Here is a 25,792-nt window from a genome sequence, read left to right on the forward strand (position 1 = left end):
TTTAGCATCCCACCAACTGCAGCTACAGATGCGTGCTTCTGTGTCCTATGGGAAAGGTTGGGAACCAAGGAGACAAATCAATGTAAACTGTTCTTTGGGGGAAAAACTCTAGATATACTGCCCACTGCCATGAGGTCAGTAGCCTTTTCTCTATTCTCCTTTCTCTGTTTGGTCTCACCATGAGCCAAGAATCAACATGTAAGTAATTCCTCCCGTAGGCATGGAAACATTTTGGTAGTAACCATGTATAGCCAACACAGGACCTTGTAGTGTATCCTTAGAGGGTGTATTCTACTTTGGCCCCTTGCAGTATTCCCTGTTTTCTGTCTGCCATGATGTCAGCTGCCCTTCAGGGTTCCCAACCATGATGAACTGAAATCTAGTATCGTGGGCTAAATAGACCCTCCCTCATTATTCATTTATTTATTGGTTGTTTATTGGTTGTTTTCTTTGTGTAGCAGCTCTGGCTGTCCTGGAACGCCAGCCTCCCTCACTTTAAGGTGTTACATAAGATATTCTGTTACACCAATAAAAAAACTAACAAAATTGTTACTAAGGTCACTGCTCTATCTTTGCCTAATGATGTTATCAGAAGCCTTTGGAACTGGTGTATAGAAGGAATTTGGAAACACCAGAAATGCAGGCTAGAGTAGCCCTAAAATGCTGCAAGCAGTTAAATGGGCAACTCCTATAGGAGTTTGGAAGATCAGAACAGACTTGAGTGTGGACGGCAAAGTCAGACTCGGAAGATTGCAGAAGGTAGAGAAACAGCTGGGAAGTGTGTAGACTCCACCTTCTGACACAACTTGTCCACGTTCTTACCCATGCCCTAAGATTTTGTATGAGGCTGAATTAAAAAATACTTTGCTAATTTGGTAGAATAAAATCAATGTAGTCAAATATTCTGTGGTCTCATCACTGTTGGTGGGGAGCAAAGTACAGAGTAGAAATGCTTGGAGATAAGATTTTGATTAAAACAGGAGTTGCATCAAAGAAAGTGGATGTTTAAAAGATTAGATTATTAGAAAGAAGCCAAGTACTTTGTATCAGTAGGGAAAATGACTTGAGACCATCTCAGGAATCCTTGAGATCCCATTTATTGCAGCCTCAGGGGTAAAAATGTGTAAATTCGCAGAAACCCTAAAGCCATCTGAGGCACTCTGCTCACAGAGGGCTTCCTACTAAGCTGTTTGCCCACAATTTATTTCACTCTTGTCAGCTAGTCAGGCACGCAGTGGGCAAGGATTTCAAGATGGGGTAGGTACTGCTTGAGCTGGTTGCAGACCTTGGGATCATCCATGTGAAAGTGGTTTTGTAGGTATGCAGGTTCCAGGAGAGTCACAGAGGCTTAAATTTAGACTTCAAAGGAGGAGTTGAGATGCCAGGCAATGTGTGGCAACATAGAGAGGGAATACATGAAATTGAAGATAAAGCCATAGAATGGAGACCTCAAGATGCTGGAGATGATAGGAGTGTAGAACATCTGCCAAGGAAAGCTGCAGGCAGTGGGCAGAGCCAGATCCAGAGATGTAGGTTGCAGCCGACAAGGCCATACACAGGACCCAGTCTGTTGGAGCTGGCAGTATGACAGTGTGTCCTTGGTGCCAGACACGGAGCTACAAGATTTAGTATTTGCCTTACGAGGTTTTGATCTTGCTTTGGTCTGATTCCATGCTTTTCTTTAGGGATGAAAATATTTATTCAGTACCATCATATGCTAGAATTATGTAGCTTGCTTTTCAAACGTTGGAAGGGCAAACAGCTAGAGTTTGTCTTGAGTATATAGTTTTTTTGAGGCAGGGTTTCCTCTGTACAATAGTCCTGTCTATGCTGGAACTTGCTTTGTAGACCAGACTGGCTTTGAACTCACTGAGATCCGCCTGCCTCTGCCTCCCAAGTGCTAGGATTAAAGGCTTGTGTCGCCACTACCTGGTTGAGTATCAGTAATTTTTAATTTAGACTTTTGAAGAATATTAAACAATGGGGACTTTGGGAGAGGGACTCAATACATTTTTCATTGTGCGATATAATAAACCTTTGATCAGGGGTAGAATGTTACAGATTAAATATAAAATATTCCTCAAAGGTTCATGTATTAGGAGTTAGGTGCTGGGTGGGAAGGGACTGGATCTTGGCGATTCTGTTCTACTCAATGGATTGGATTCATGATTTGATGGGTGGAAAGTAAGTGGGGTAAGGCACAGGTGAAGGGAGTTTCTTGCTCTGGTCCCTCCCTATACTCCTTTGTCTGCTTCCAGTCTACAATGATGTGTGCTGCGGTGCCACGCCCTCCCCATCATAAAGGATGGAAGTCTCTGAAACCATGAACAAGATAAACCTTTTCCCTTTGTAAGCTTTTCTCTTGGGTATTCTGTCACAATAATAAGGAAGCTAATACACTACATTCTGCAACTGTTCTCAATTATTATGAAAGGCATTTAAATGCTTGCTCTTATCAAGAAATCAACAGAAATCTTTTAAAATTAGAACATTTAATACATCTAAAATTTCCAGTAAATTTTCTTTCGGTCTTAACAACTTATGTCTTAAATATCTTAATTAACAAGTCCCTATTTTCCATTAATAATGGCTAATCTTATATAAAAAAGACTCCAATACTTACTAATGAATTGTATTTTAATAGAAACATAGCTTATACTATTCATTGAAAAAGCATTTTATTATAAACGTCACTTATACACAAAACCAAATAATGTTGATACAATGGTTCTAAAAAAGTCTTGGTTTATCTAAAACAGTTACGATGCAACTTCAACAGTGATGGCTTCACATTTTCCAGTCTCTTGGTCTGTGCATGTCACCTGTAAAGATCCATCCCTAAAGAAACAAGAAATAAATTACATTCCATAAGCTCAACTTATACAAACACAAAGTCACTGAGAAGACTGAAATTTTCAAAAGAACTTTATTAAGGTAAAGATTAAACGAAGTTTGGTATCCTTATATTCAGCATGTATTATTTCTAGGAAGCTCTGAGATTTCCTGCTATATCTCTGAGACCAGCCATATACTCTGGAAATCCAAGATGATAAAAGCTTAAAACTTTATACAAGCTCAAGTCAGGTCATGGCAAGGTCATCCCAGTGAGTTCAATATCCTTTCTAAGTATGATTTACAGAATATATTGTTCCTAAAGTCAAATGGGAAAGATTTACTTGAAATAAACAGTGGTCAGATGGCCTGGTTGTAAAGAAACGGCAGCAGCTGGGTTTAATTAGTAAATTTCCTAGATTAGCTTTTCCATAGCAGTAAGGGTCCACAGAAGACACACAACACTAATTAGTTGGTGTACACGTCTTTCTAAAATAAAAACTCTCATAGTGGAAATTGCTGTAGCGTTTTAACAAAAGATTTGCCTACTTCATGGTTAAGGTAGACAAACTTTAATGGAACCAAGTTTCAGAAAGTCTTCATAATATTGTAAGGATTTAATGATGTACCTTTTCATAGTAAGAACAGCTAATATATCACGTAATCCGTTTTCTTTTTTATCTAAATCCTGAAGCACAACCTGTTTGTGCAAAAACAAAACAAAAAACAAAGATGATTCAGTACTTTTACTGCAAAGGATCAAAATTTAGTTTTTAATCACAAACCTTTTAAAACGGGGCAGTTTTCAACTATCCCACCATTTAAAGAGCATTCAGAGGTTAGGGCATTAAGCCTTGTTAAGTACAGATATATCCTTCAGAGGAAGGAGATATAAGACAATTAATGTGTTTGTCCCTCTTTTATGTCATATCCCATTAACATGACTGCTGTTAAGAAGTACTGTCCTCAGAAACAAAGAGCACTTGGGGGTGGGGAAATTAAGCCACAATCAACAGTAACATAGATTTTGCTCCAAAATACTTTCTGTGTGTACTTGGAATGCTACCCATTTAAAAGAAATATACAGAATTTTGGGATTATATTAGTCAGAAGAGGTGTTATGAAGTCTATAAAATTTTAGTTTCTGGAAGACTGGTATTCCAAAAAAGCAAACTAGGAGTTTGGCATTGCCTTCACATACGTTGCCAAGATCATGTTGAATAACCTCACAAGTAAATCACCATCCTGTGACTCATCTGGAAAAGGAGGCGAGAACAGATGGAAGCACAGAAACATCCTCTTCCCAACTTGGTGCCACATAACTCCTGCAATTTGCTTTTTTTTTAAAAAAAAAATCATTTTATCTTATTTATTTTCCAAGTGCATGTGCGTACTTGAGACTTGATATGAGTGCGGAGATCAGAGGATTACCTGAGTCAGGGGTTCTATCTATTTAAACATTACCTCACACAGCACCTGGCATTTACCAAACAGAAAGTTTGATCTTTTCTTTCCAGTAATATAATTACTAAGACTGACCAAGAGCACAGAGAAGTGGCATAATCACAAAATGATTTCATTCTTATTTTTTTTAACACTTTCAAATAAAGGATCACTTATTTCTTCTCATTTAAAAAATGAGTAAGAAGAATATTAGCAGACTACGTACACTTTGAATTAATGGCGATATCACTGAACTGACTTTAAAGGAAAAGCTAAATATTTGCCTGTGACAAAGTTAGAGTGTTCAATGCTTTGCATTTACCTGTGCAAACTTAGTCTCCTCTTTAGCAGAGTTCTTCCCCTCAGACTCATAGAGTTCAAGGCAAATGGAAGATATGCTGCCAGGGGCTTGTAGGGTGTGCTGTCTTCGGGCTGGCAGAGGAGTCCCGGATGGAAACACTACTGTGAATCTGTTGGCACCGGATTCATCAACCCCCTAGGAAGCAGGAAAGCAAAGTGAACATGCTGTTTTTTATCTTTAAAACGGAAAATAGCCCATTATTCCTGCTGAAAGAAAATATATAGTCCTTGCTGACAATCTGGAAAGTAGACAGAAAACACAGGTACAAGACCCCATTCCACCTCCCTTTGTTTAATTACATATGGACACATAGCTCTCTCTACATATGCGAGAAGCTGGTCTTTAAAAACTGTACTTTACTTACTACGGGGCTTATTACACATTACAGTGAAGCCGGGTGGTGGTGGCACACGCCTTTAATCCCAGCACTTGGGAGGCAGAGGCAGGCGGATCTCTGTGAGTTCGAGACCAGCCTGGTCTACAAGAGCTAGTTCCAGGACAGGCTCCAAAGCCACAGAGAAACCCTGTCTCGAAAAACCAAAAAAACAAAAACAAAAACACATTACAGTGAAATGTAATAAAATGAAAACTTACAGCAATCAATCTGTAGTAACTTTATGGAGATGAACAGAAAACTAAGCACACCTTAACTAAGACAGCCTTGGCTGAACACTGTATCATAAGAGAGTCATCCCCTAGTTACCTTAACCAAAATATCCTTGGCTGAACACTCTATCATGACAGAGTCATCCACTAAAGTGCTCTCTTTCCCAACAAGAATCCCAGCTTCTATGGCTGCACCAATAGGGATGACCTCATCTGGAGGGATGGAGTTGAGAAGCTCCACAGCTGGGAAGAGATCTTTAATCAGCTGCTGCAGCCTTGGAATTCTTGAAGACCCGCCACACAGCACAACCTATAACATGAAGAATATAATGAGCCACTGTAACACGAGAACGTGTTTGACATATTATGTTATCAAACACACAAATGTACTTAACATATCCTTTCCTCTAAACTAATTTAAATTCAGAATCACAGTATATAAAATATGAACAGAAATATACTGTGCTTATGGTTAATATGAAATCAACTAAACAGAAAGTAGTTAACATTCTGTCCTATCCCAATACTTTATAAGAAATGTTTATGTACAGGTATATATTGCTAATCTCTCCATTAGAGAACTTTATTACAATTTTTTTGTCTCTACCATGAAAAAATAGCAAGGGCCTTCAGAAAAAAGATATTTTACATTTGTACAAAAACTGTATTTTAAGCACTCAGTATGCTGACTAAATCTCATCTCTGGAGAACTTAATATAAAACTACTTTGTAAATCCCTCAGGATTCTCCTTGATTTATCCAATCAGCATCTGAGACGCTGGTCATGCAGAATGCTGACTAAACACACAGCTGGGGAAAGTTACTCATCCACAGCTTTTTATTTAATAATCTTTTTTTTAGGGGGGGGACTCAAAACAAGGTTTCTCTGTGTAACACTTCTGACTCTCCTGGGACTCGCTTTGTAGATCAGGCTGGCCTCGAACTCAAGAGATCACCTGCCTCTGCCTCCCAAGTACTGGGATTAAAGGTGTGAGCCACGATTGCCTGGCTATTTAATAATCTTTTAATGGATGCTCTCAAACATGTGGTGTGAGACAAGAGGTGCCAGGCTAACCTTCAGGTGAGCGTATGAGAAATACCAGGTTTTTAAAAAGTGTGTTTACTTTTAATAAAGAAATACTTTCCTGAAGTTTTATGAGCCCCGTAAATACCCACAGAAAAAAATGCAGAATGTTTTAAAAATTCTCATATTCAACAAAAAGCTGTATTAGTAAACTGTAAGTTAGCACCCTCCTCCTCCCAAAAAACCTGCAAAATTTTGTCTTTTTCATTTTAGGATGAAAAGAACATAGTGTTACTACTAATATGACAGTGAAGAGCAAGCTTTAGACTAAATACGTTATTTAAGTGCCGAATCTGAGGAATGATATTTCTTCTGCCAACTTAACTTTGAATAGAAAATAGTTTTCTTTTATACTGTAATTTGTAATACACCTTCTGTACAGTAACATGGTTAATTGTCTCTTTCTGGGGATGAGGGGAAGGCTGGACTTGACGGGGGGGGGGGCAGCTAAGGGGTAGAGATGGTTTCATATAGCCCAGGCTCACTTTGAGCTCTACACGCACTCAAGAATGACCTTGAACTCCTAATTCTCCTGCTTCCACCCTCCCAAGTACTAGAATTAGTGTACGCACTACCTTACACAAGGTGCTAATTACCTGTTCTTACTTCTAGTTTTCGTTGTTTTGTAAGATACCTGAAAATGTAGCTAATGTCTACCTGTTAGTGCTTCTGTGGATTAAATGTTTAAGTGCCTATAAAGCCCAACCGCCCATTCTCCTTTCCCTGTGGGAGAACTGGCCACTGGACTGTCAGGCTTGTCTAAACAGAAGCATTAGAGGTAGCAGATGTTCTCAGATGTTCCTCCTAATTTACACTCCATGAGTGGGAACTGCACATGGCTGCTCCTGCTCCTTTAACCCTCGTCCTGTGTGAAGCCAGGGCAACAGCCACGAAAGCCTGCTACTCACATGCAACCTGGGCAAGACACAGATGTCTGCTCTGGAAAAGCACTGAGTGGAGCAGGGCAACAGATGAAAGACAGAGGGTTTTCAGCTCTTAAAAGCTTGTATACCCAAAGCAAGAGTCTAAGGCTTAAGACTATTTTACCTCAATTCAAGCAATTCAGAGTTGAACTGTAGTGGCGATTAAATGACAGAGCCCCACGACAAACGAAGAAGGGTGACACTAACTGACCATTAGCAGCACGCTTTGGACCGTTCCCCAGGGGGCAGCCCAGTTTCTGTTCCCAAGAACCCTCAGAATTAGCTATACTCCTTACTTCTACGGTGAAATACTGCCACTCTCTCCTACACTGTCTGTAAGGTGCAGACAATGACACTGCAATTGTGCAGCTCTCTCCACTAAACTCAAACAGCGCTCCGGGGGAAGCCGGAAACTCAGGAAACTAAGGAAACCTCCTAAGGTCAGAAGGATCCAGACCCACAAGGCCTGCCCCTGGGTTATAGAGCAACAGTTGCTGGGGACAGCAGGCAGTGGGTTGGGGCTGCCTATAAGGAGAGGGCCCTTTGGGGAGGCAGAGCTGTCATCCATGCTGGTGGGGGCTTTCCCATGATGCAGCTGTCCAGGAGTTGCTTATGTTCTGCAAGTCATCTCCCCCCCCAATTCGAGAATGATACTGGGTTAAATCTGGCTTCTACTCAAACCAACCCCAAGATCTTCAGGAAATCACTTCATTTCCGAACTTGAGTGTCTCAACAAATTGGGGCAGATGACAGTGCCTGCTTCCGAGCTGATGTTTAGTGGTCAACAAGCACATGTGCCTGATGCACAGGACACAACACTTCATTATCTGTCTGTCTCACGTATAGATAAGCATATATTAAGATATACTGTAAGGGTGTTATCTTTTTTTTTTTTTTTTTTTTGGTGAGGAAACAGAATATACACATAACTATGTGAGTTTACCAGATCATAATTAACAAAAGTTCTGAAACAAATCTTTTTACACCATTATTCCCTATGTTTTAAATCTGAAATTGCCCCTAAAACAGATTAGGAAAGGAGAGAGCATTACCTTGTTAATATCATCTGCTGTGAATCCACTCTGACGTAGGAGTTCTCGGACGGCTTCTATACATTTGTTGAAAAGTGGAGAACAAAGCAGCTCAAACCTTGCTCTGCGCACACAGATGTGAACATGGGAACAGAGAGAGAGCAGAGCAAAGGCTTAGTACAGTGTGACTTCTCAGCAGGGAACGCCAGTTTCCTAAGAATGGGTTTGCAGGTCACTAAGTGTGTGTATGTGTCTGTCCATCTGTCCATGAGTTATTCACCTACACATCTGACGGTATTTAATATCCAATTCAAAGGGAGAGCTGTCTTGCTCACAGCTGACCCGTAAGTGTCCAAAAAAAAAAAAAAAGCTAAGAAGATGCACAAACACACGGTATGCCCAACAATAAATCTGCCGACTCCAACAGAACATTTGGACCATTTTGCTGTTTCCTATGTTCAAGCTTTAACAATTATTCCTAGTTATTTCCCTTTACAGCCTGAGATCACAGTACAAGAATATCCGGTCTGTACTAAGAAAGCTGTACACTGACGTGTAATACCAAAACAGACTCCCTCCATGAAAGCTAAACTACCCCATTTCATACTGTTTTTTCAAGTTATCACACTTTATTAATGAATGACAACAAGAACTCAGAAATCTCAATTAAATGCACGGCAAGTTCTACAAGTTGCCAAGAGTGGTGGCTCACTTTGATTCCCATGTACTTAATTTCTTTTAGATTTATTTATATGTGTGTGCCTGTGCATATGGAGGAGAACTTAGTAGATTCTCTTCTTCCATCATGTGGGTTTCAGGGATCAAACTCAGGTCATCAAGCATCTTTATCTGCTGAACCATCTTGCTGACCCACATTCAATTTCTCAAATGCAGATAATTTTAAATTTTCTTACCTATAAAAAACTAAATATTCTTTATGGTTGAAATCTTTTAGATAAATCCTTAACGAAAACCAACAAATTTCATTTCCTTTTTACATGGATATGAATAAGCAAGCACACACTGAGCATCTGCACGAACGGCCTACAGCATTCTGAAAACAGAAATCATGTGAAGCTTCTCCGCCTTGAGAGACTCCAGTGCACTAGGACGCAGTTTCTGTCATTTGGTCTGCGCTAAGAGCCAGCCACTAACCACAAAGGCTCCCAAACCAGTGTTTTTAATTTTTCCCTCTGTCCAACATGACTTTGATTTAAACATCATGGGTAGGATTTTCAGAAAAGCCAACAGAAGGCTAGAGCCTCAATTGTGAGACAATTATGAGAGAGAAGCTGCCCAAAACCAATCAAGGGAATCCTAAGAACACAGCTTGGGAAGCTGGGTAATTCTAGCTGTGCTTCAAAGCAGTCTGTTGTCAGACTGCTGCTGTGGCAACTGCAACAGGCTAACTAGAGTTACTGCTACTAAGGGTGCAATATGAGAGGCAGGGCAGCATCCACTCACCTGGGTGAAGATGCAATCACTTGTCAGCAATGTCTTAGATCATATAAAAGACACGCTATATTAAAAGCTATTTTATGCACATTAGATCTTTTTTATGAAATATAGAAATGATTAAAGTATAAATAATGATTAGGGATGTGGCTCAGTTGGCAGAGGGCTTGCTTAGTATGTATGAAGTCCAGGGCTCTACTATTGCACAAACTGGTATTGTAGCTCATGTCTGCAGTCCCAGGACTGGGGAAGTAAATGCAGGAGGACCAAGAGATCTAGGTCATCCTCAGGTACTGTGATTGAGGCTAGCCTGTGCTATATAACCCTGTCTCAAAAAACAAAGGGTTGGGGAGATGGCTTGGTGAGTAAGAACACTTACTCTACAAGGGTAAAAACCTAGGTTCAAATCCCTAGCACCCATGTAACAAACTAGGCATGGCGACATGTGCCTGTAACCCCAGCATCAGGGAAAGTGAGGGGATATCATGGGTAACTTTCTCGAGAGCTCACTGGCCAGCTAGCCTAGCCAAAACAGCAGGCACAAGACCGATCTCAGTCTTCATTAAAGAGCAGTAAGTACAGAGCAAGAACTTTGTAATCCAACTGTAACACCTATTTAGAGTGATAAAAATAAGCCTCAAATTTATCTCTACATATAATCAAAGAAAGAAAAGTTACACATTGGAAAATTATATGCACAACACGCTCCCGGAATGTCTGAACTTTATTTTGGGTATCAGTTTTACCTGGACACATTGCAATCAAAATCTTGACCTTCATACAATGAATCTACGAAACAATTCGCACTTCCCAAGGTTGACAAAGAATGTTTGGCCACTTCAGCACTGTTGATCAACTTCATCATGGCTCGGGCATTTCTTCTCACATCATGTTTGAACAACCTAGAAATGTAACATTGGAAGTTTAGAGGTCCTGGGCCATTTATAATTTAATAATGCCATTACAGCAATAATGAATTAATCAAATACTAGTAATGGGGTTTCTAATGCTGCTAAACTTTTCTAAGCATATTGTCTGGATCCTTTATTTCAGGAAAAATAACCAATTTTTATATCATTTTGAACTGTATCAAGTAACCATCAGAGTCTATGGCAGGTACAACAATCATACTAGAGACTACGTGCCTCACCTTTAAATCAGCACATAATCACTGTGTGTGGTGTGAGCTAGCTAGGACACTGACAGCTCAGGGTGCTGGGACTGAAGAGACGGCTCAGCCATTAACAGTGTATTATGCCTGAGTTCAGGTTCTCTACAAGAAGCTGAGCCACCTCTCCAGCCCCATAAATAAATCTTAAAACAAACAAACAAACAAAGAAAAAAGAAAAGAAAAAGTTTAAATTGGGGAAAACCAAACCAAAGCCTTGAAGAGAAGCCTCAATCAGGAACTGGGTACTCACCTTTGAAACTCTGAAGCCAGATACTGCGCCAAAGTTTCTGTGAAATGCGCGCCCCCTACGTTATCATTGCTGTTCACTGAAAGAACGCGATACATCCCACTGTTAACCTCCATGACACTGAGGGATAAGGATGCTCCTCCAAGCTTAAATACCAGGACATGGCTTCAAGGAAAGGAGAAAAAGAAGGGTGACACATCCAGGACTCAAGCCTTTCAAGGCCAGACTGCGCCTCTGAACCTGACAGCGGCTGTCCCACGCCCACCCTCGCCTGTCTCCAGTCAGCGCTAAAGTCAGCCTTGAACAACCAAACCACTGCCCTTTCCATCAGCCACGCTGAAGAAACCCTTTTTATGAGGACCAGACCTCAAACGCTAACTTATGAATCTGAATAGAATCAAGTACAGAAATCCTGTTAATTTTACACAAGTTACCACAACAGCTTATGGATCTAAAGCACAAGGGCACTACAAGCCAACTCCCTATTTTTGGCATATCAGAATTCATAACTTGCAACATTTTTATATTAATCTAGCTTATCTCAAAATAATTTCCTAGTGATTTATCCACTTTAGTTTCTCTAACCATGAGAAATTTGGACAGGGTCAAACAATTTGGAAAAGCCAACACTGTCTACATTAATTTCTCTAAGCGTGTGTGGCCATCACTCTGCTAAGATAATGCCGGCCGTTTCTAAGCATGTCCAAAAACTGGAAGTGCGGTAAGATCGACAGCACTCGCGTATCAGCTGGAAACTGGGTCAGTCTGTAATTACCCAATTTCTACAACAAAATGAGGGTGACAGGAGGACTCTCAGCCTCCGACTTCCTGCTTTCCCTATCTCCTTCTCAGCCGTTCAGGACGAGTGAGATGAGAGTTTCATGCTGATGGGCATGACCGCTGTAATCGCATTGAAAACTACAGATGTGGTATGTACCTCTTCCCAGTGGGGCAGTCTTGTCCAATCCCATACGCAAGAAGAGCTGCAGATGGCTCATGTATTAGTCGCAACACATTAAATCCAGCGGCTCCAGCTGCTTCCCTGTAAACAATTTGCTCTCAATGAATCTTAGATCACAACATGCTCAGTCCTCTACTTGTAGGGGTGCTCTGCTGAAAGGTTCTTGCACTAGCAAATGATACTCAAAAATAGTGCAAGAAATAGAACATGTGGAAAGAAAATGATTGGAATCCACTGTTTAAAAATACACTGTTCAGAGCCTGTTTTCTTGACAAAATAGTTTGTGTTTACACTGAATAAGAAAAAATAAACTGTCAGGGCTCAGGGGTGGCTCGGTTGGTAAACAGGCCTGCTACACAGGCATGAAAGGTCTGGGCTTGAATCCCCAGCACCCACATAAAACACAAGTGTGACGGTGTGTGTCTGTAACCACAGTGCCAGGGCAGGGTGTGTGTGTGTATGCACACACGAGCACGGCAGGGGACAGGACAGGATCAAGGAGCTTGATAACCAGGCCGCCCAGGCATATGGCTGAGTGCCAGGTTCAATGAGAGACCCTGTCTCAAGAGACGGGGTGGAAAGTGACTGAAGAGGACACCCGATGGGGACCTCTGGCCTCCAAAGGTACCAGCAAACACACATGCACACTACACACGTGTGGATACACACAAAAAAAGAGAAAGAAATGGGACAAGGTAGCTCTTAAATACATCTATGCTTTTAAAAAAAAAAGAAAGAAAGAAGTTCACTTCTTTTGGGGGAGCCTTTGGGCTCTGAAAGTCTAGAAGGGGCACCTTGCCTCCATATAGCTCAGAATATCCCCCTTTGAAGCAACAACCACAGTCATAATTAGAGTTAATTCTGAGGTCAGAGCCACATCTCACTCGTCTCTATGTACTCTACTGGGATATACTGGATCTTAGGAGGTAAAAGAAATCATTAATTTTTGACTGAATGAAGAAAGCAAATAAATCTCCATGATTGCAGATTTTAGGAAGTGATAAAAATGTCTAAAACATGTGGAATTCCCCAATTTCTTCACTCTGGACCCACAATTAATTCTCTGCTTGCTACAACACAGGTAAGGGAACTCACACTCAGGACACCTGTGAGGGTCAAACCTAACTTTTTTGGTTTAGACGTTAAGAACTCAGATAAACAATAATTAACTGGTTACAAGAAATCCCTACCTAAAAGGAAGCATTCTCCTTATCTCCGGAGGGGACTCTGGCTCTCCATTAACACACACTGTGGTGCCTATTAGCATATCAAGATCTAAACTCCTCAGCCCCCACTCAACAAGTACCTGTTACACACTTCAAAGTCCTTGACCATAGCTTACAGACTCCCCACCTCCCAGGGACCCAGTTCCATTAAAGCCCTGGAATCCCACCCCTCCCTCACAACCCTAGCCTCCCTGAGACAGCCTTGGCAGTTCGGAATAAACACATCTCTTTTACCCTTGGAACAGCTATTTTGGTTTCTTTACTGTGTCCATTTTATTCAATAATCACCTTTTTTTTTTTTTACAGCATTCTTACGTATTACCCACATAAGCTTCAATTACATGAAACAGGCAAAGTGCAGTTCCCAATAAAACAGCTAAGAGGGCACACAGCATTTAATACTAAATTCTCTTGGTGCTTCATAAAAAGAAGTATTAATGATATTACCATGAAATACAAATGCCACTGTACTGCCTAAGCTAGTTCCAAATGTAACTTCACACTTCATTACTGAGTGCAATTTCTATTTCTTCTAACTAACAAGCTAAGGCAGTACACTTACCCCAGAGCAGATTTTTGCTTTTCTCCAAAATCAAATGGGACGGTAATAACTACATCATTTGCATCTGAGCCCAGGGCAGAATGCGCTGTTTCTGTACATTTACAAGGAGACACAAAAAGATTATGATGGGACATGTCAGGTGACGAAACAAACGCTCTGTAGTTTCCTGACTGAGGCCAAAGATCTCACTAAGCAAAACTCCCAATTTTGCCCACCCTGTCCACTCCCCTCCTATGGCTCTTAAGTCATGAGTGCTTCCTGTGGTTTCCATAATGGCGTGTGGACACAGAACCAGGTACTTCCCAAAGAGCCTGGCTCTTCAGTCTTGGACTGAAATCTAAATTAGATTGCGTCCAGGGAACCAGTTCCAAAGACATTAATGTGAAGATTCATGTCCTCAAGCTCAGGACATTAAAAGACTGCCTTGCCTCTCACAAGATTTTTTGTTTATTTTTCAAGACAGGGTTTCTCTTTGTAGTCCTGGCTGTCCTGGGACTCTGTAGACCAGGCTGCCCTCAAACTCAGAGGTCCACTGTCTCTGCCTCCTGAGTGCTGGGATGAAAGGTGTGCATCACCACAGCCAGGCCTCACCAGATCTTAACCGCAAAGCTGAGCTGAGCCTGGTAAGAAATATACACTAGAATTCCCCAAACTGTTCTACAAAGTGCTACTGACTCTCCCAGCCTTTGTCTGGAGAGGTGATAAACCAGAGTGGCAATCAATCCGTCTACATCACCATGGGAAGGGCATTACCGACCTTGAAGTTCTCAAACAAACTGTTTAAACAGCTGGAATCTGCAGTGCGCCAAAGCAGCGCTCAACACGTCTGTGATTTTGGAAAGTTTGGAGTTCAGAATTTTGGATTAGGGATTCTTAACTGGCAGATTCTAGGTAGATATTCCCAAATTTGAAAATCTCTAAAATTTTAAATACTTCTAGTCCCAAGCATTTCAGATATGAGCTACTCAGCCTGTCCTTACAGGGAAGGTTAAGGTCAGAGCCAATTGGTAGCCAAGCAAAATCTAGTATAGATCTAATTGCGAATTTGTGGACTCACTCACTGTTTGTCCCTTCAGATCTTTTTGTTTGCTTGTGTGTGTGAGCGTATGCACGCATGTGTGTGCATGTTAAAATGGCTTTAACTTGCCAAGAACTCTTCAAGCCGGCCGGGATGGCCACCCAGCAAGCCCCAGGCGCACATCTGTCTCCAGCTTCTCACACTGCAAACCACCATCCCAACTCTTTTAAAGTTAAGGGATCATTTAAAGTTAACAGTTAGGGGCTGCAGAGGTGGCTCAGTGGTTAAGAACATGTATTGTTCTTGCAGAGATCCTAAGTTCAATTCCCAGCACCCACATCAAGCAGCTTACAAGTGCTTCTAATTCCAGCTCCAGAGGATACCTCTACCCTCATGTACATATACTGACATATACACTTGTACGTGTAAATAAATATCATATATATTTACATACACACACATACATATATATACATACATGAAGTTGTAAAGTAATTTAACAATTAGTTTTTGTGCAGTACCTTTCATTTTACTGAATATCAGTCTGGCAACATCTTCCGGATTAACAAATTTTGTTTCTTCCCCAGTATCTATTTCATATCGCAATTTCCCATTTTTCTCAGTGACCTAAAAAAAATTACAATTGTCCCAAATGTAGAATAATTTAAATAAGAACTTTAAATGAATTTCAGTTCAGTATGTCATGAACTTTGGCAACTGCTTTGAGTAAGGAGGAGAGAGTAAAAGAACCATACTCACTGAACATTTACTCTCCGAGATGTATTTCTGAGCTTGTGGATCGGCAGCGCTGTTCATAAAGAGATAGAGATACCTCAGCATTAAAAAATTAATATTGTAGATACATAAGGCTTAAAGAAGTCTGTACTCTTCACACCACTGAATAGATATGAAAACATATCAACAATTAAACTGATCAAGAAGAGAGGCTTGAATTTAATGAGGATTTTACAATGGCTATAATTGTTGTTCTTTGCATTTGAAAGTAATTAACTATTGTTCTGACCTTGCCATACATTTTTGAATGAACTGATTAATGATCTTACACCCTACACTTCAACACCTATAACCTTGCAGACCGAACCAGAGATACAAAGGAGGTTAAGACTGTAAACCCAGAGTAAAGACTTCACCCCACATTTAACACCAAAAACCAAAACTTTGAGCAAAAGTATGGATGTTGCATATGGAAAGTTGTACCAAAAGACATTATGTTAATACCCATACAAAATACCAAATAACTGCATCTATGAAACGTAAAAATGGGTATGTCACTAAAATGTTAATGTCTGCAGCTGACACTATTTTCACTCATAATACCAAGTGGGACAAGCTAGGTGTGCATTATTTTAGAGACACGCTCAGAGAGGGGTGGTGACTTGCAGAACAGGGCCAGGACCAGCAGTCTTGTCTAACATTGTAAGTGAGCACTCCGTGAATTCTGTTTATCAAAGACAGGTAAAAACTCTGATCCTTCACTTAGTTTCATGTAGAAATTGAGACAAACCAGTCTGCCCCTTCCTAGCAGTCTTCCAAAAAGCCGTGGCCATTCTCAAGTATTCAGAGCTTAATAGGAGCTGGAAATTAGTAGTGGCCATGTGAGAACCTTATCCTTGGCCGTCTGAGGGGACAGAAGGGTTTAAAACGGGCTAAACTGGTCTAGAATCCTGGAATCATATGCAAGTTCACCTTCCCTTTCTCCGATCACCTAAAAATTGAGAATTAGTAGAAGCCAGATGTAAGCTTGCCCCATGTGTCACAGCTACATTAATGATATAACTGGCCAGCAACCGGATCTATAGTGTAGAATTTAGGTTTCTTTCTTTCTTTCTTTTTTAAAGAAACTGCCTGGCCCTCCTGTTTTTCTGAACCATGTGACCCTCATTCCAGATATTTTAAGGGAAGTAGAAGAGAACACAAAGTTTCCCAGAGTGGGATTTTGTACCAGTGTTCTAAGTTCTGCATAATTCTCACATATTCAGAACAGAATTCAAGCTGGCCAGGAACATCTACTATATGGAGTTTAAGTTATTAGCCAATAGCATAGGATCATTTTCAAGGAAGGGTGTTTACGGAATTGACAGAACTCCTAGAAATTCATTTCCTGACTGTCATGCAGAGAGGGTCTGAGGACAGGGTGCAGTACACACAAAACTGACACTGGAGACTCACGGTAGACAGAGAAAGCAGGATGGAGGTAACAAAGGATCAGCTGTCATCAGAAAGCAGTGGACAGACCCACAGTTCCACACAAGTCAAAATTTTATTTGTCTACACCAGGATTAAGGTATGTAACAGAGAAACAGGCGGTGGGCGGCTGGCATAGAGGGCACCTCATTCACACTGCGGATTCAGGAGGTTGGTCCTACCACGGCACCACGGCTTCTTACCAGCAATGCCATGTCCACGTTCTCAGGTCTCGGGGTTTGCCAACACCAGCACTCACGTGCTATGGCCTCCTTCGCACTACCGCTACCCTCCATGCCCACATCTACACGGGCATTCACCTGTGCGCTGGGTCCTCACAACACCCCTGTGAGGTAGGTAGGACGGACGGTTGTTAGTTCCCACGTGAGATAAGACCCTGAGTTACGGAACGGTGAGAGGCTTGTTGGAGGAGGTAATGGGAAGGCGAAGGTCAGGCCTTCCTTGCACGTGGCCTCTACCATCACACTGTCTCCTCTAGGATTTTGCAAGTTTTCTTGTTAACTCCTCAGGACCTAGTATTTGATTCCCTTATTTTGGTTACTCTGCCCATTAGGGTTTTCAAAATACCTCAAATTTAACTCCACTTCTGTTCCTTAGCATTTCTCCCATATTGAACAGATGCCCATCTACATGTCACTATTAGATCTCTATGGCACAGGTCTAAGTCTCCTCAGAGTACTTCTCTGTCCCCACTCCCCAGAATACTTATCAGTATTAGCTCTATCTGGTTACAACAGATATTCATTTTTCCACGTCATGGCCTAAAACATGAAACAACATACACTTACATATCCACTTCCATGAAAGAAAGACATCTATCTACGGATGTTCAGTATGATGCTCAGAAATCTCACCAGAATATCAATAAACATCAATACTATCGAGGTGTCCTTAAATACAACTGTAAACAGTATTTCAAGCATACATTAATAGCTACTGAGCTCCCGCAGCAGACTGAAAATATTATAAAGAGCTCACCTCCATTTTTACCATTCTAGAACTGAAAGGTATTATAAAAATTATCTAGTAGAAATTCCTCAACCTAGAGATTAAAAAAAAAAAAATGGTGGCACAACTAGGGTAAGTGGTTCAGCCAATGAAAACAATTGTGACAGGACTGGAGTCCAGGAGTCCTAGCCAGACCCCAGTGTACTGCACACACTGCTCATGTGAGTTCCAGGCAGACCCCAGTGTATTGCACACATACTGCTCATGTGAGTTCCAGGCAGACTCCAGTGTATTGCACACACGCACACACACTGCTCATGTGAGTTCCAGGCAGACCCCAGTGTACTGCACACACACACTGCTCATGTAAGTTCCAGGCAGTCCCCAGTGCGTTCCCCACACACACTGTTCATGTAAGTTCCAGGCAGACCCCAGTGCGTTCCGCACACACTGCTCATGTGAGTTCCGGGCAGACCCCAGTGTATTGCACACACACACTGCTCATGTGAGTTCCAGGCAGACCCCAGTGTACTGCACACACACACTGCTCATGTGAGTTCTGGGCAGACCCCAGTGTATTGCACACACACCCTGCTCATGTGAGTTCTGGGCAGACCCCAGTGTATTGCACACGCACACTGCTCATGTGAGTTCTGGGCAGACCACAGTGTATTGTACACGCATACTGCTCATGTGAGTTATGGGCAGACCCCAGTGCGTTCCGCACACACACTGCTCACATAGCCTCATCTTCCAGCAGTGTGCTCTTACACCTGTTCAAGGCTCCAGGGATCCCACCACTGTTTTGTCCTTTTCTTTACTAATTTACATGTCCAGCTTTCCTGTAAGCACCTAACCGCAATGCACCCCACTCACCCCCCAAAAAACTCTTAAAACATTTTCTCCCAAGCTTCCTAATTGCGGGAGGGCTTTAAGCCCCTAAGAGTCTTACCTGTGTTTTCTGCAGCACTACAATAGCATTGCAGTATAGTTCATCACCACTACCTCCCCGCAGGATGTGTTTGGGTGAGGCCTGAGCTTACAGAGCTGTCTCTGGGATCAGCCTCTACCACCTCCCAGTCTTCTCAAAACTAAAGGGCAAACAGAGCTGCTCTCTGACACCACGCCCATTAGTCCTATGATCTCCTGTTTACATCACTTAGGGGGAAAAGTTACTCTGGATCTAGACGTGCCCTCAATAACATGTTAGGGCCCGAACCAAACATCAGCTAACAGAGACAAATGCAGTCGGCCACAAGCAGACTGGAAATGGATATAATGCAGGTTGTTTCCGGGTTCAAATGGCAACCACAATGTAAACATACAACGTATGCATCTAAACGGGCTCAAATAATACGAAAGGCAAAGAATTTACTCACACTCTCCACCTTATAAAACAATCACTGTTTTTCCCTCTCAAAGTCTACCGACACTAACCGCTTACCTCCACAGTGCTCAGTACCAGGTCCTCATCTCTACAAAGACCAGGCGGGGAAGCTGGTCTGAGAGAAGTGCTAGCAAGTAGGTGTGTCAGAGACACAGCGGTGAAAATGTAAGCGACAAAGACACACACAGTTGTGCCCAGACTAATTAAACTGATGAAGTCAAGCAATGAGGTCACGGGACACCACTACATCTCTGTATGTTGTAAACGACTGTGCTTACCCCAGCTTCGCCTCAGTCATAACTGACATGTGTACAGTGCTTTGAAACCCTTACACATCTATAAGCCACTCGGTCCTCACAACAACCCTGTGAGGTAGGCAGGGCAGGAAGGACTGATCCCCTCAACAGACGAGGAGACTGCTGGCGAGGGAAAGAAGATTGCCTCACAGGATGAGCAGCCAGGACAAGCCAGCTATCGATTTGTTCCTTCCGGTTTCTTCCAGGCCATGCTTCCATTCCTCAAGGGCCTTTCCGTCAGGGAGAATCTCAGGAAAAGACACAGCAAAGGAGCCAGGGTACTGGAAGGTAGCTGATAGAAATGGAGTTATACCAGTCTGGGAAATACATCCCTTCGATCAGTTCCTAGCTTTTGGTATTTGAAATCAATCTCTGAAGCAACTTCTCAAGCCCTAGCTGGAAAGCACCAGTTGCTTCTTCCACGGCCGTTGCCAAGCGTCTGACGGCGATGGCGGCATCCCTGCGCAGCTCATTAGCGGTGTCTTGCTGGGCACTGGCCTCCTCACCAATAGCGATCAGCCTGTCCAGCTTCTCTTCCTCTCTCTTGGAGAGTTCTCGTGCCAGCCTCCTGTTTTCTGCCAACTCAGCTGCAATGGTCCTGGCCACTGAGAGCCTTCTTCGCCTTGCCCACCGGGGAGGGGGCTCACTGGTCAGAGGTCTGTCCCCACTAGAGATAAAAGCAACTCTGGAAGAGGCGCCTGGAGGCTGTGGTGTGGAGGCTGCCCCAACAGGGTTTCGGCTGGTGCTGGTACAGGGACTGGATTCCCTCGACACACCCAGTCTGGTCATGGGGCCGCTCTGACAGGGAGCAACTGCACCTCTGGAAAGGTGGTGGGAGCTGCTGTAGCTGGGGGTCCCTTGAGAGCACCCTGAAAAAGAAAGCCACAGTGTTGCAGAGAGGACATTCCTGCTGAGGGAATGCTTGCAGCCAGCAACAGAGTTGCGACCGTTACAAAAGTAGGGCAGTTCTTGGGAAGGTCTCTTTCCATGAGGGAATAAAAGGAAACGATTCTGTAATAAAACTGGCCCCGTAAGTTTCCCAAGACCCTTTCCATGTGGCTATCAACCCATTCTTTCCTCTATGTATTCCTAAGTACCCATCACAAATAATGCCAAAGCTGGACATAGCATTCAGTGTTGGAACATTTGCCAGGCATGCACAAATCATGACCAAACTAGCATGTTTTGAAAGAGCATGTCTTCACGTGCGAAGGGTTTGACTATATATGTAAGCTCATAGTTAAAAACTTGGGAGTACTTGAAAAAGGGGGTCCAATGAGACAGAAATCAAGAGTTATACTCAAGACGGTGCTACCCAAACTTTTAACACTACTTGGGACCAAGTGACTCTGAGCCCCAGTCCTGTTCATGCTTGGGAGTTACCTGCACCCGAGGAGTCATCCCAGGAGTCCTCAAGGTCACTGGCTCCTGGTATCCGGTCACAGATTCTCAGCTGACAATCCTCATCTGATTCCTTAACTGTTTGCAAAATACGCTGATGACCAGCTTCCTGTGCCCTTTTCACTTTCCGCAAGCTGGCTCCCTCTTCCCCTGCAGTGACAGAGGCCACTAAATCCTGATCACAGTGCTTGGCCCAAGCGGCAGCCTCCATTAAGTTGTCTGGGTCCGTCACTATCTGATTTCGAAGAAGCTGGTCCAACGTATCATAAAATGGACAGTGTGGTGGATCCCCCATACTTGTGGCATGGGCAACATAGGCCTTTAAATATAATGCCTTCAGAACTTTAAACTTGGAGCGGCACTGGCGTTCGGTGCGACGGAAGCCTTCCTGCTGCATCCGCTTAGACACGGCCTGATAGACGTCTGCGTTATGATGCATAGTCTGGAGGCGCTGGATGTACTCCGCCTCGCCTAGTATGGAGAGAAGAGTTCGTGTCTCCTGTCTGGACCAACGGATGCCCGCACTGCTACTGGTGGTGGCCATGGTGGACTGGGAAGGAAGGCTACTGAAGCGAGCTCCTGGGCAGCAGGGTACAATTTTGAAGGCGTGGGGAAGTTCTGTGTGCTCTCAGCATTTGTCCAGGAGCCAGCCGGTTCTTTCCTCTCAGGGCTAATGGCTGAGAAGTCAGGTCTGAGGACCACACTTCTGGCTGGAAGGCCACAGGGGAATGAGAGTTACAGGGAAGGTGTAAGGATCATCCTGGCAGCAAGCTAAGTAGTGCTTCCTGTGTGTAGGTCAGAGGCATATGGCCAAGACTCTGGGAGTTCATCTCCTCACAGGAAGTACCCGACCATGGGCTTAACGGCTTGGGAACAAAAGGACTGGCTCTTCTACAAAGGGCTAAATGCACCCAAGGCTGAGACCTGATATAACCACGTTTTATAAAAATGACCATGGTCTGGTTAAGGGGCTAGGCCAAGGAGAAAAATAACCTGAGCACGAAAAAGTACTAGCAGGGCTGTGGTCTAGTGTATGTCTGAATGGTACTCGACTTTTACTAACTTTGGTATATTTATTGTGGTGTGTCTATGTGTTACCCATCTGACGCTCCACGGCATTCTTGCTAAGTGGATTTAGCTTTCAAGGCTAGAGAAGTGAGCCTGAGCTGGTCTGCTAATACAAAGTACATAATGTGATAAATGACAGTCATGGCAGCATAAAGGAAACAAATCAAAACATCACCGGCTTCCAGGGGATAGATCTGGAAATGTTCTCTGTCTTCACTGGCTCAACATTAGTGTCCTGGTGATACTCAACTATATAGTCTTGCAGGACGGGGCCACTGGGGGAACAAGTAAATCTAATAATATACTGGTTGCTTTTATTTTCTTTCACGTGAAACTAGGATTATCTCCAAAGGGCAAGGGTTACTAAAAAAACTGCTAGCTCCTCAATGACTCTGGCTTCAAGATCTATTACAACTCCCCATTTATAATTAAAAAACATTTGATACCAACTTATTTTTAATATGCTTAATAAAGCTAAAGGCTATGCGCGCATAAGCATCACTCTCTCCCTCTCCCTCTCTCTCACACACACATACACACACACACACACAAATCTGAATTTGTTCCTAAATATTGTGATATCAAGTTCAGTGTACTAAACAGGCAAGAGCTAGTAAAATAAGTATGTTATATAAAGTATTACATCTAACTAACAATTTCTAAGTTTTAAAATCATTGCAAAGAAATGTCTAATCTTTACATTTTCATTAAATGAAGTAGACCAGGGTGAAGCTGAGGACTACGAGGAGTCCTGACCTGCGGGCTTTCCTAATCCACCTCTTTAATCTGGAGAAGTCACAAATTCCAAGTGCCTTGACTTCCTCATCTGCCAACAGCAAAAGGCAGTACCCGTCCGACCAACTTGTATGGGACTGTCGAGAGGATTCAATAGAATCATAGATGTGAAAGCACTTAAAACACCACCCAGTACTACCACGCCAGAGAAAAACGACAAGGCCCTAATTATTATGATAATCTATAATTTGAGGAGACAGAAGTCTGGGGAAGGAAGCTTCTACAATCTTCTAATTAAAGTCACAACAGATGATTGACCTGCTTAAGACATTAATTAAGCGGTTTCTCCAATGATTACATTTGTGAGTCAATTGGAAAAGCAGTTCCCAGAAAGAGTCAGAAGGGCCCCCTAGGAGGAAAATCGATAGCAGCTACATAATTTATGACCAATTTTAAGAGATTTTGCAAAACTCAATCACCATGCAGAGAAATCTTCACGTTCCCACAAAATTATTCAAGTTCACTCAGTTAAAAACTATATAAAAATGCAAACTGCTCAAAGTACCGCTTGTGACTGACACAAATGGCCAAGAGTAAAGGAGCACCGGCATTCATTAACACCATAGACCTGTCAACAAGAATTGAATTTCTGAGCAAACGCACTGGGGTACCCCCCAAGACGACTATCATCAAATAAACTGGAGTATCTCTAGGCTTGCATTTTGCCTACAACCTGCATGCGTATGTCTTCGGTTAGCACATCTTAAAAAGGATTTTACACCATACCTTCTGCCAAGGAGCTGCTTCACCTTCACTACTGTGCTCGAGATATTTCTTACTCTACTTTGTTTTGCTGCCAGACCAACAACCTGAAAGAGAGCAGCACGTTAACGACAACGCATGCGAGCCGTCATTATTCTCAAGTACAAAGATGGGGGGGTAGGAGAGCGACCTGTTCATTTTCCGAGTAGGCAACGATAGCTGGCGTGACTCTATCCCCCGCATCGTTCGCAACCACGTCGGCCCGGCCATCCTAAAAAGACACAGACAAGGGTTACTTCTTTCGCATTGGACTACACAAGCTCACTGAACATACCTGCAGGGCATAGACTTTTAGAAGAACCTTTAGTCAGTGATGGCCATTTAGGCCTTGAAGTAACCGTTTGTAAACAATCAGTGATGGTTACCTGAGATTCATGTGGTTGCTCTTCCTTTGGGATTTCAGAGCCTTTGCACGACCCCAAGTCACAAGACCTTCCTGGCAAACCAGGAATTCTGGCAACGGCTGAGAATTGCTTAGGTTCCTCAGACAACTCCGAGATCAGTAAGAGGTTCTGGCATTTGAAAATTGACTTGCTAAAAGGCCTTTTGTGTAACAATCAATAAAAGCGCTTCTGCAAGGCTACTCTGGGGTGCAGTCCTCAGAGACTGGTCCAGACTGCAGCTTGCAAAGCCTTATGACATCCTACAGTGTCTCTCTCTGTATCACCCTGTTTTACTTTGGCATTTACACCAGTGTTACTTTGCCATCTATTTGCAAAGAAAAAATGGTTTATCAATCTTTTTAACTGCCACTATTAGTTTCACAGCTTATACTCCATGCATTCCCCCTCCCCCGTTAGTTCTGTACAATAAACCGAATCAAATATTCTATACACAATAACTAGCAAGCATTTCGACTATGACTCTCCCACAAATACACCTTTCCTCCCTACTTTCCTACAAATGCAGGAGCTAATTCCCCCTACTTTCCTACAAATGCAGTAGCTAATCCCTTGGGACTTTCCTTATAAATCACACGTAACGCTTAAACCCGGAGTGGGTAAATTCCTTGTCGTTGTTCCTTCTGCCTCGATATTGAGGAGAAAAATGTCACAGCTCCTTGAATCACCAAGTGTGTACAGCAGTGTCAATTCTTAATCAGCTACCCCTCTCTAGGCTCCAGTTCCACAGCGCCTCTGGTTGTCCAGAAATTCCAAAGACCTCCCACCTCCGGGAATCCCGAGTCCGTGATGCCACCATGACCTGGGTCAGCTGTCACGGTCACTAAGATCTCTCTGGCATCCAGGGGATTCTGACATTCAGGCTTGTTCTAGGTATCTTTACAAGAATGATGACCCCCTTCTGACGTCTTCTTAACCCTTTGGTCATTCTATGGCCACGGTCTCCTAAATGAACCCTGCAGGTTTGAGGTTCCAGAGACTCCTCTGGGTATCCCATGGCCTTCTTGTTCCCGGAAGGCTCAAAGGAGACATCAGCCCCGACGTCCCAGGAGGGAATCCCGGAGTTCCCGATATCCTTTCCGCATCCACCCTCCACGCAGCGGGCTTGGCTGTGGAGGACGAGCAGAGAACCCGCAACATCGCCACTCGCTCGTACGTAAGGTTCCCGGGCCGGGAACAGGGTAGCCATCACGAACCCCAGAGCCAGCTTTCCAATCTTACCTTGTAGACAGCCACACAGGCCGATGTGCAGCCCAAGTGCACCCCGATCGCCGCCATGAGGCGGCGGAGACCACAGCAGCTCAACCAGGGACCCTTCCTTCAGCAAGCACCGCTAGCCTCCTCGAAGCAAACCCAGCAGGCACTGCGGAGACTTCACGTTCCCGCCCGCCTACTGCGTCCGGCCTGCTGCGCCGGCCTCCCGAGCTGCAGCCAATCAGCATAAGGATCCCGCCTTCCTTCACAGCGGTTAGCCAATAATTTTAGCGCATCGCTCCGCGCTCCCTTGGAGCCCTCCGTGTATGCCGTACTGCGCACGCGCAAACTGGAAAGGACCGGAAAAGGCTCATTAGCTTCTTCGCCCGAGCCC

General features: G+C 43.2%; 2 protein-coding genes across 5 annotated transcripts; both read right to left on the reverse strand.

Moving 5' to 3' along the window:
* Positions 1-2,661: 2,661 nt before the first annotated feature.
* Hspa14 (heat shock protein family A (Hsp70) member 14) lies at positions 2,662-25,615 on the reverse strand. 3 transcript variants are annotated; one of them, XM_038333845.1, is made up of 15 exons: positions 25,426-25,615; positions 23,934-24,014; positions 23,768-23,850; positions 23,547-23,609; positions 15,680-15,728; positions 15,442-15,547; positions 13,903-13,993; positions 12,091-12,195; positions 11,157-11,318; positions 10,482-10,637; positions 8,302-8,404; positions 5,340-5,552; positions 4,598-4,771; positions 3,462-3,532; positions 2,662-2,838 (listed from the first exon to the last, which is right to left on the reverse strand). In XM_038333845.1, the coding sequence occupies exons 1-15, from the start codon at positions 25,480-25,482 to the stop codon at positions 2,760-2,762; spliced, it is 1,593 nt and encodes a 530-aa protein (XP_038189773.1). In that variant the 5' UTR covers positions 25,483-25,615; the 3' UTR covers positions 2,662-2,759. The 3 variants fall into 3 exon arrangements, with proteins under 3 accessions (XP_038189773.1, XP_038189774.1, XP_038189775.1); XM_038333846.1 differs by lacking the exon at positions 23,547-23,609 and having other exon boundaries at positions 25,426-25,614; XM_038333847.1 differs by lacking the exons at positions 23,547-23,609; positions 23,768-23,850; positions 25,426-25,615 and having other exon boundaries at positions 23,934-24,013.
* LOC119816849 (zinc finger and SCAN domain containing 29) lies at positions 17,346-23,987 on the reverse strand. 2 transcript variants are annotated; one of them, XM_038333848.1, is made up of 4 exons: positions 23,934-23,987; positions 23,768-23,850; positions 21,161-21,888; positions 17,346-20,646 (listed from the first exon to the last, which is right to left on the reverse strand). In XM_038333848.1, exons 3-4 carry the CDS (start codon positions 21,720-21,722, stop codon positions 20,123-20,125), a joined length of 1,086 nt encoding a protein of 361 aa, XP_038189776.1. In that variant the 5' UTR covers positions 21,723-21,888; positions 23,768-23,850; positions 23,934-23,987; the 3' UTR covers positions 17,346-20,122. The 2 variants fall into 2 exon arrangements, with proteins under 2 accessions (XP_038189776.1, XP_038189777.1); XM_038333849.1 differs by having other exon boundaries at positions 21,161-21,649; positions 23,934-23,986.
* Positions 25,616-25,792: the final 177 nt, after the last annotated feature.

This window comes from Arvicola amphibius, chromosome 6 (genome assembly GCF_903992535.2).
Source record: "Arvicola amphibius chromosome 6, mArvAmp1.2, whole genome shotgun sequence".
Taxonomy (NCBI): domain Eukaryota; kingdom Metazoa; phylum Chordata; class Mammalia; order Rodentia; family Cricetidae; genus Arvicola; species Arvicola amphibius.

Excerpts from the sequence above, each read along its gene's own strand:
- LOC119816849 (XM_038333848.1), bottom strand. The coding sequence starts at position 21,722 with ATGGCCACCACCAGTAGCAGTGCGGGCATCCGTTGGTCCAGACAGGAG. Across the intron at positions 20,647-21,160 it reads GGATGACTCCTCGGGTGCAG|GGTGCTCTCAAGGGACCCCC; the intron begins GTAACTCCCAAG and ends TTTCTTTTTCAG.
- Hspa14 (XM_038333845.1), bottom strand. The coding sequence starts at position 25,482 with ATGGCGGCGATCGGGGTGCACTTGGGCTGCACATCGGCCTGTGTGGCT. Across the intron at positions 23,610-23,767 it reads AAGCAGCTCCTTGGCAGAAG|GTCTATGGTGTTAATGAATG; the intron begins GTATGGTGTAAA and ends TCTTGTTGACAG. Across the intron at positions 15,548-15,679 it reads TCTCGGAGAGTAAATGTTCA|GTCACTGAGAAAAATGGGAA; the intron begins GTGAGTATGGTT and ends AATTTTTTTTAG.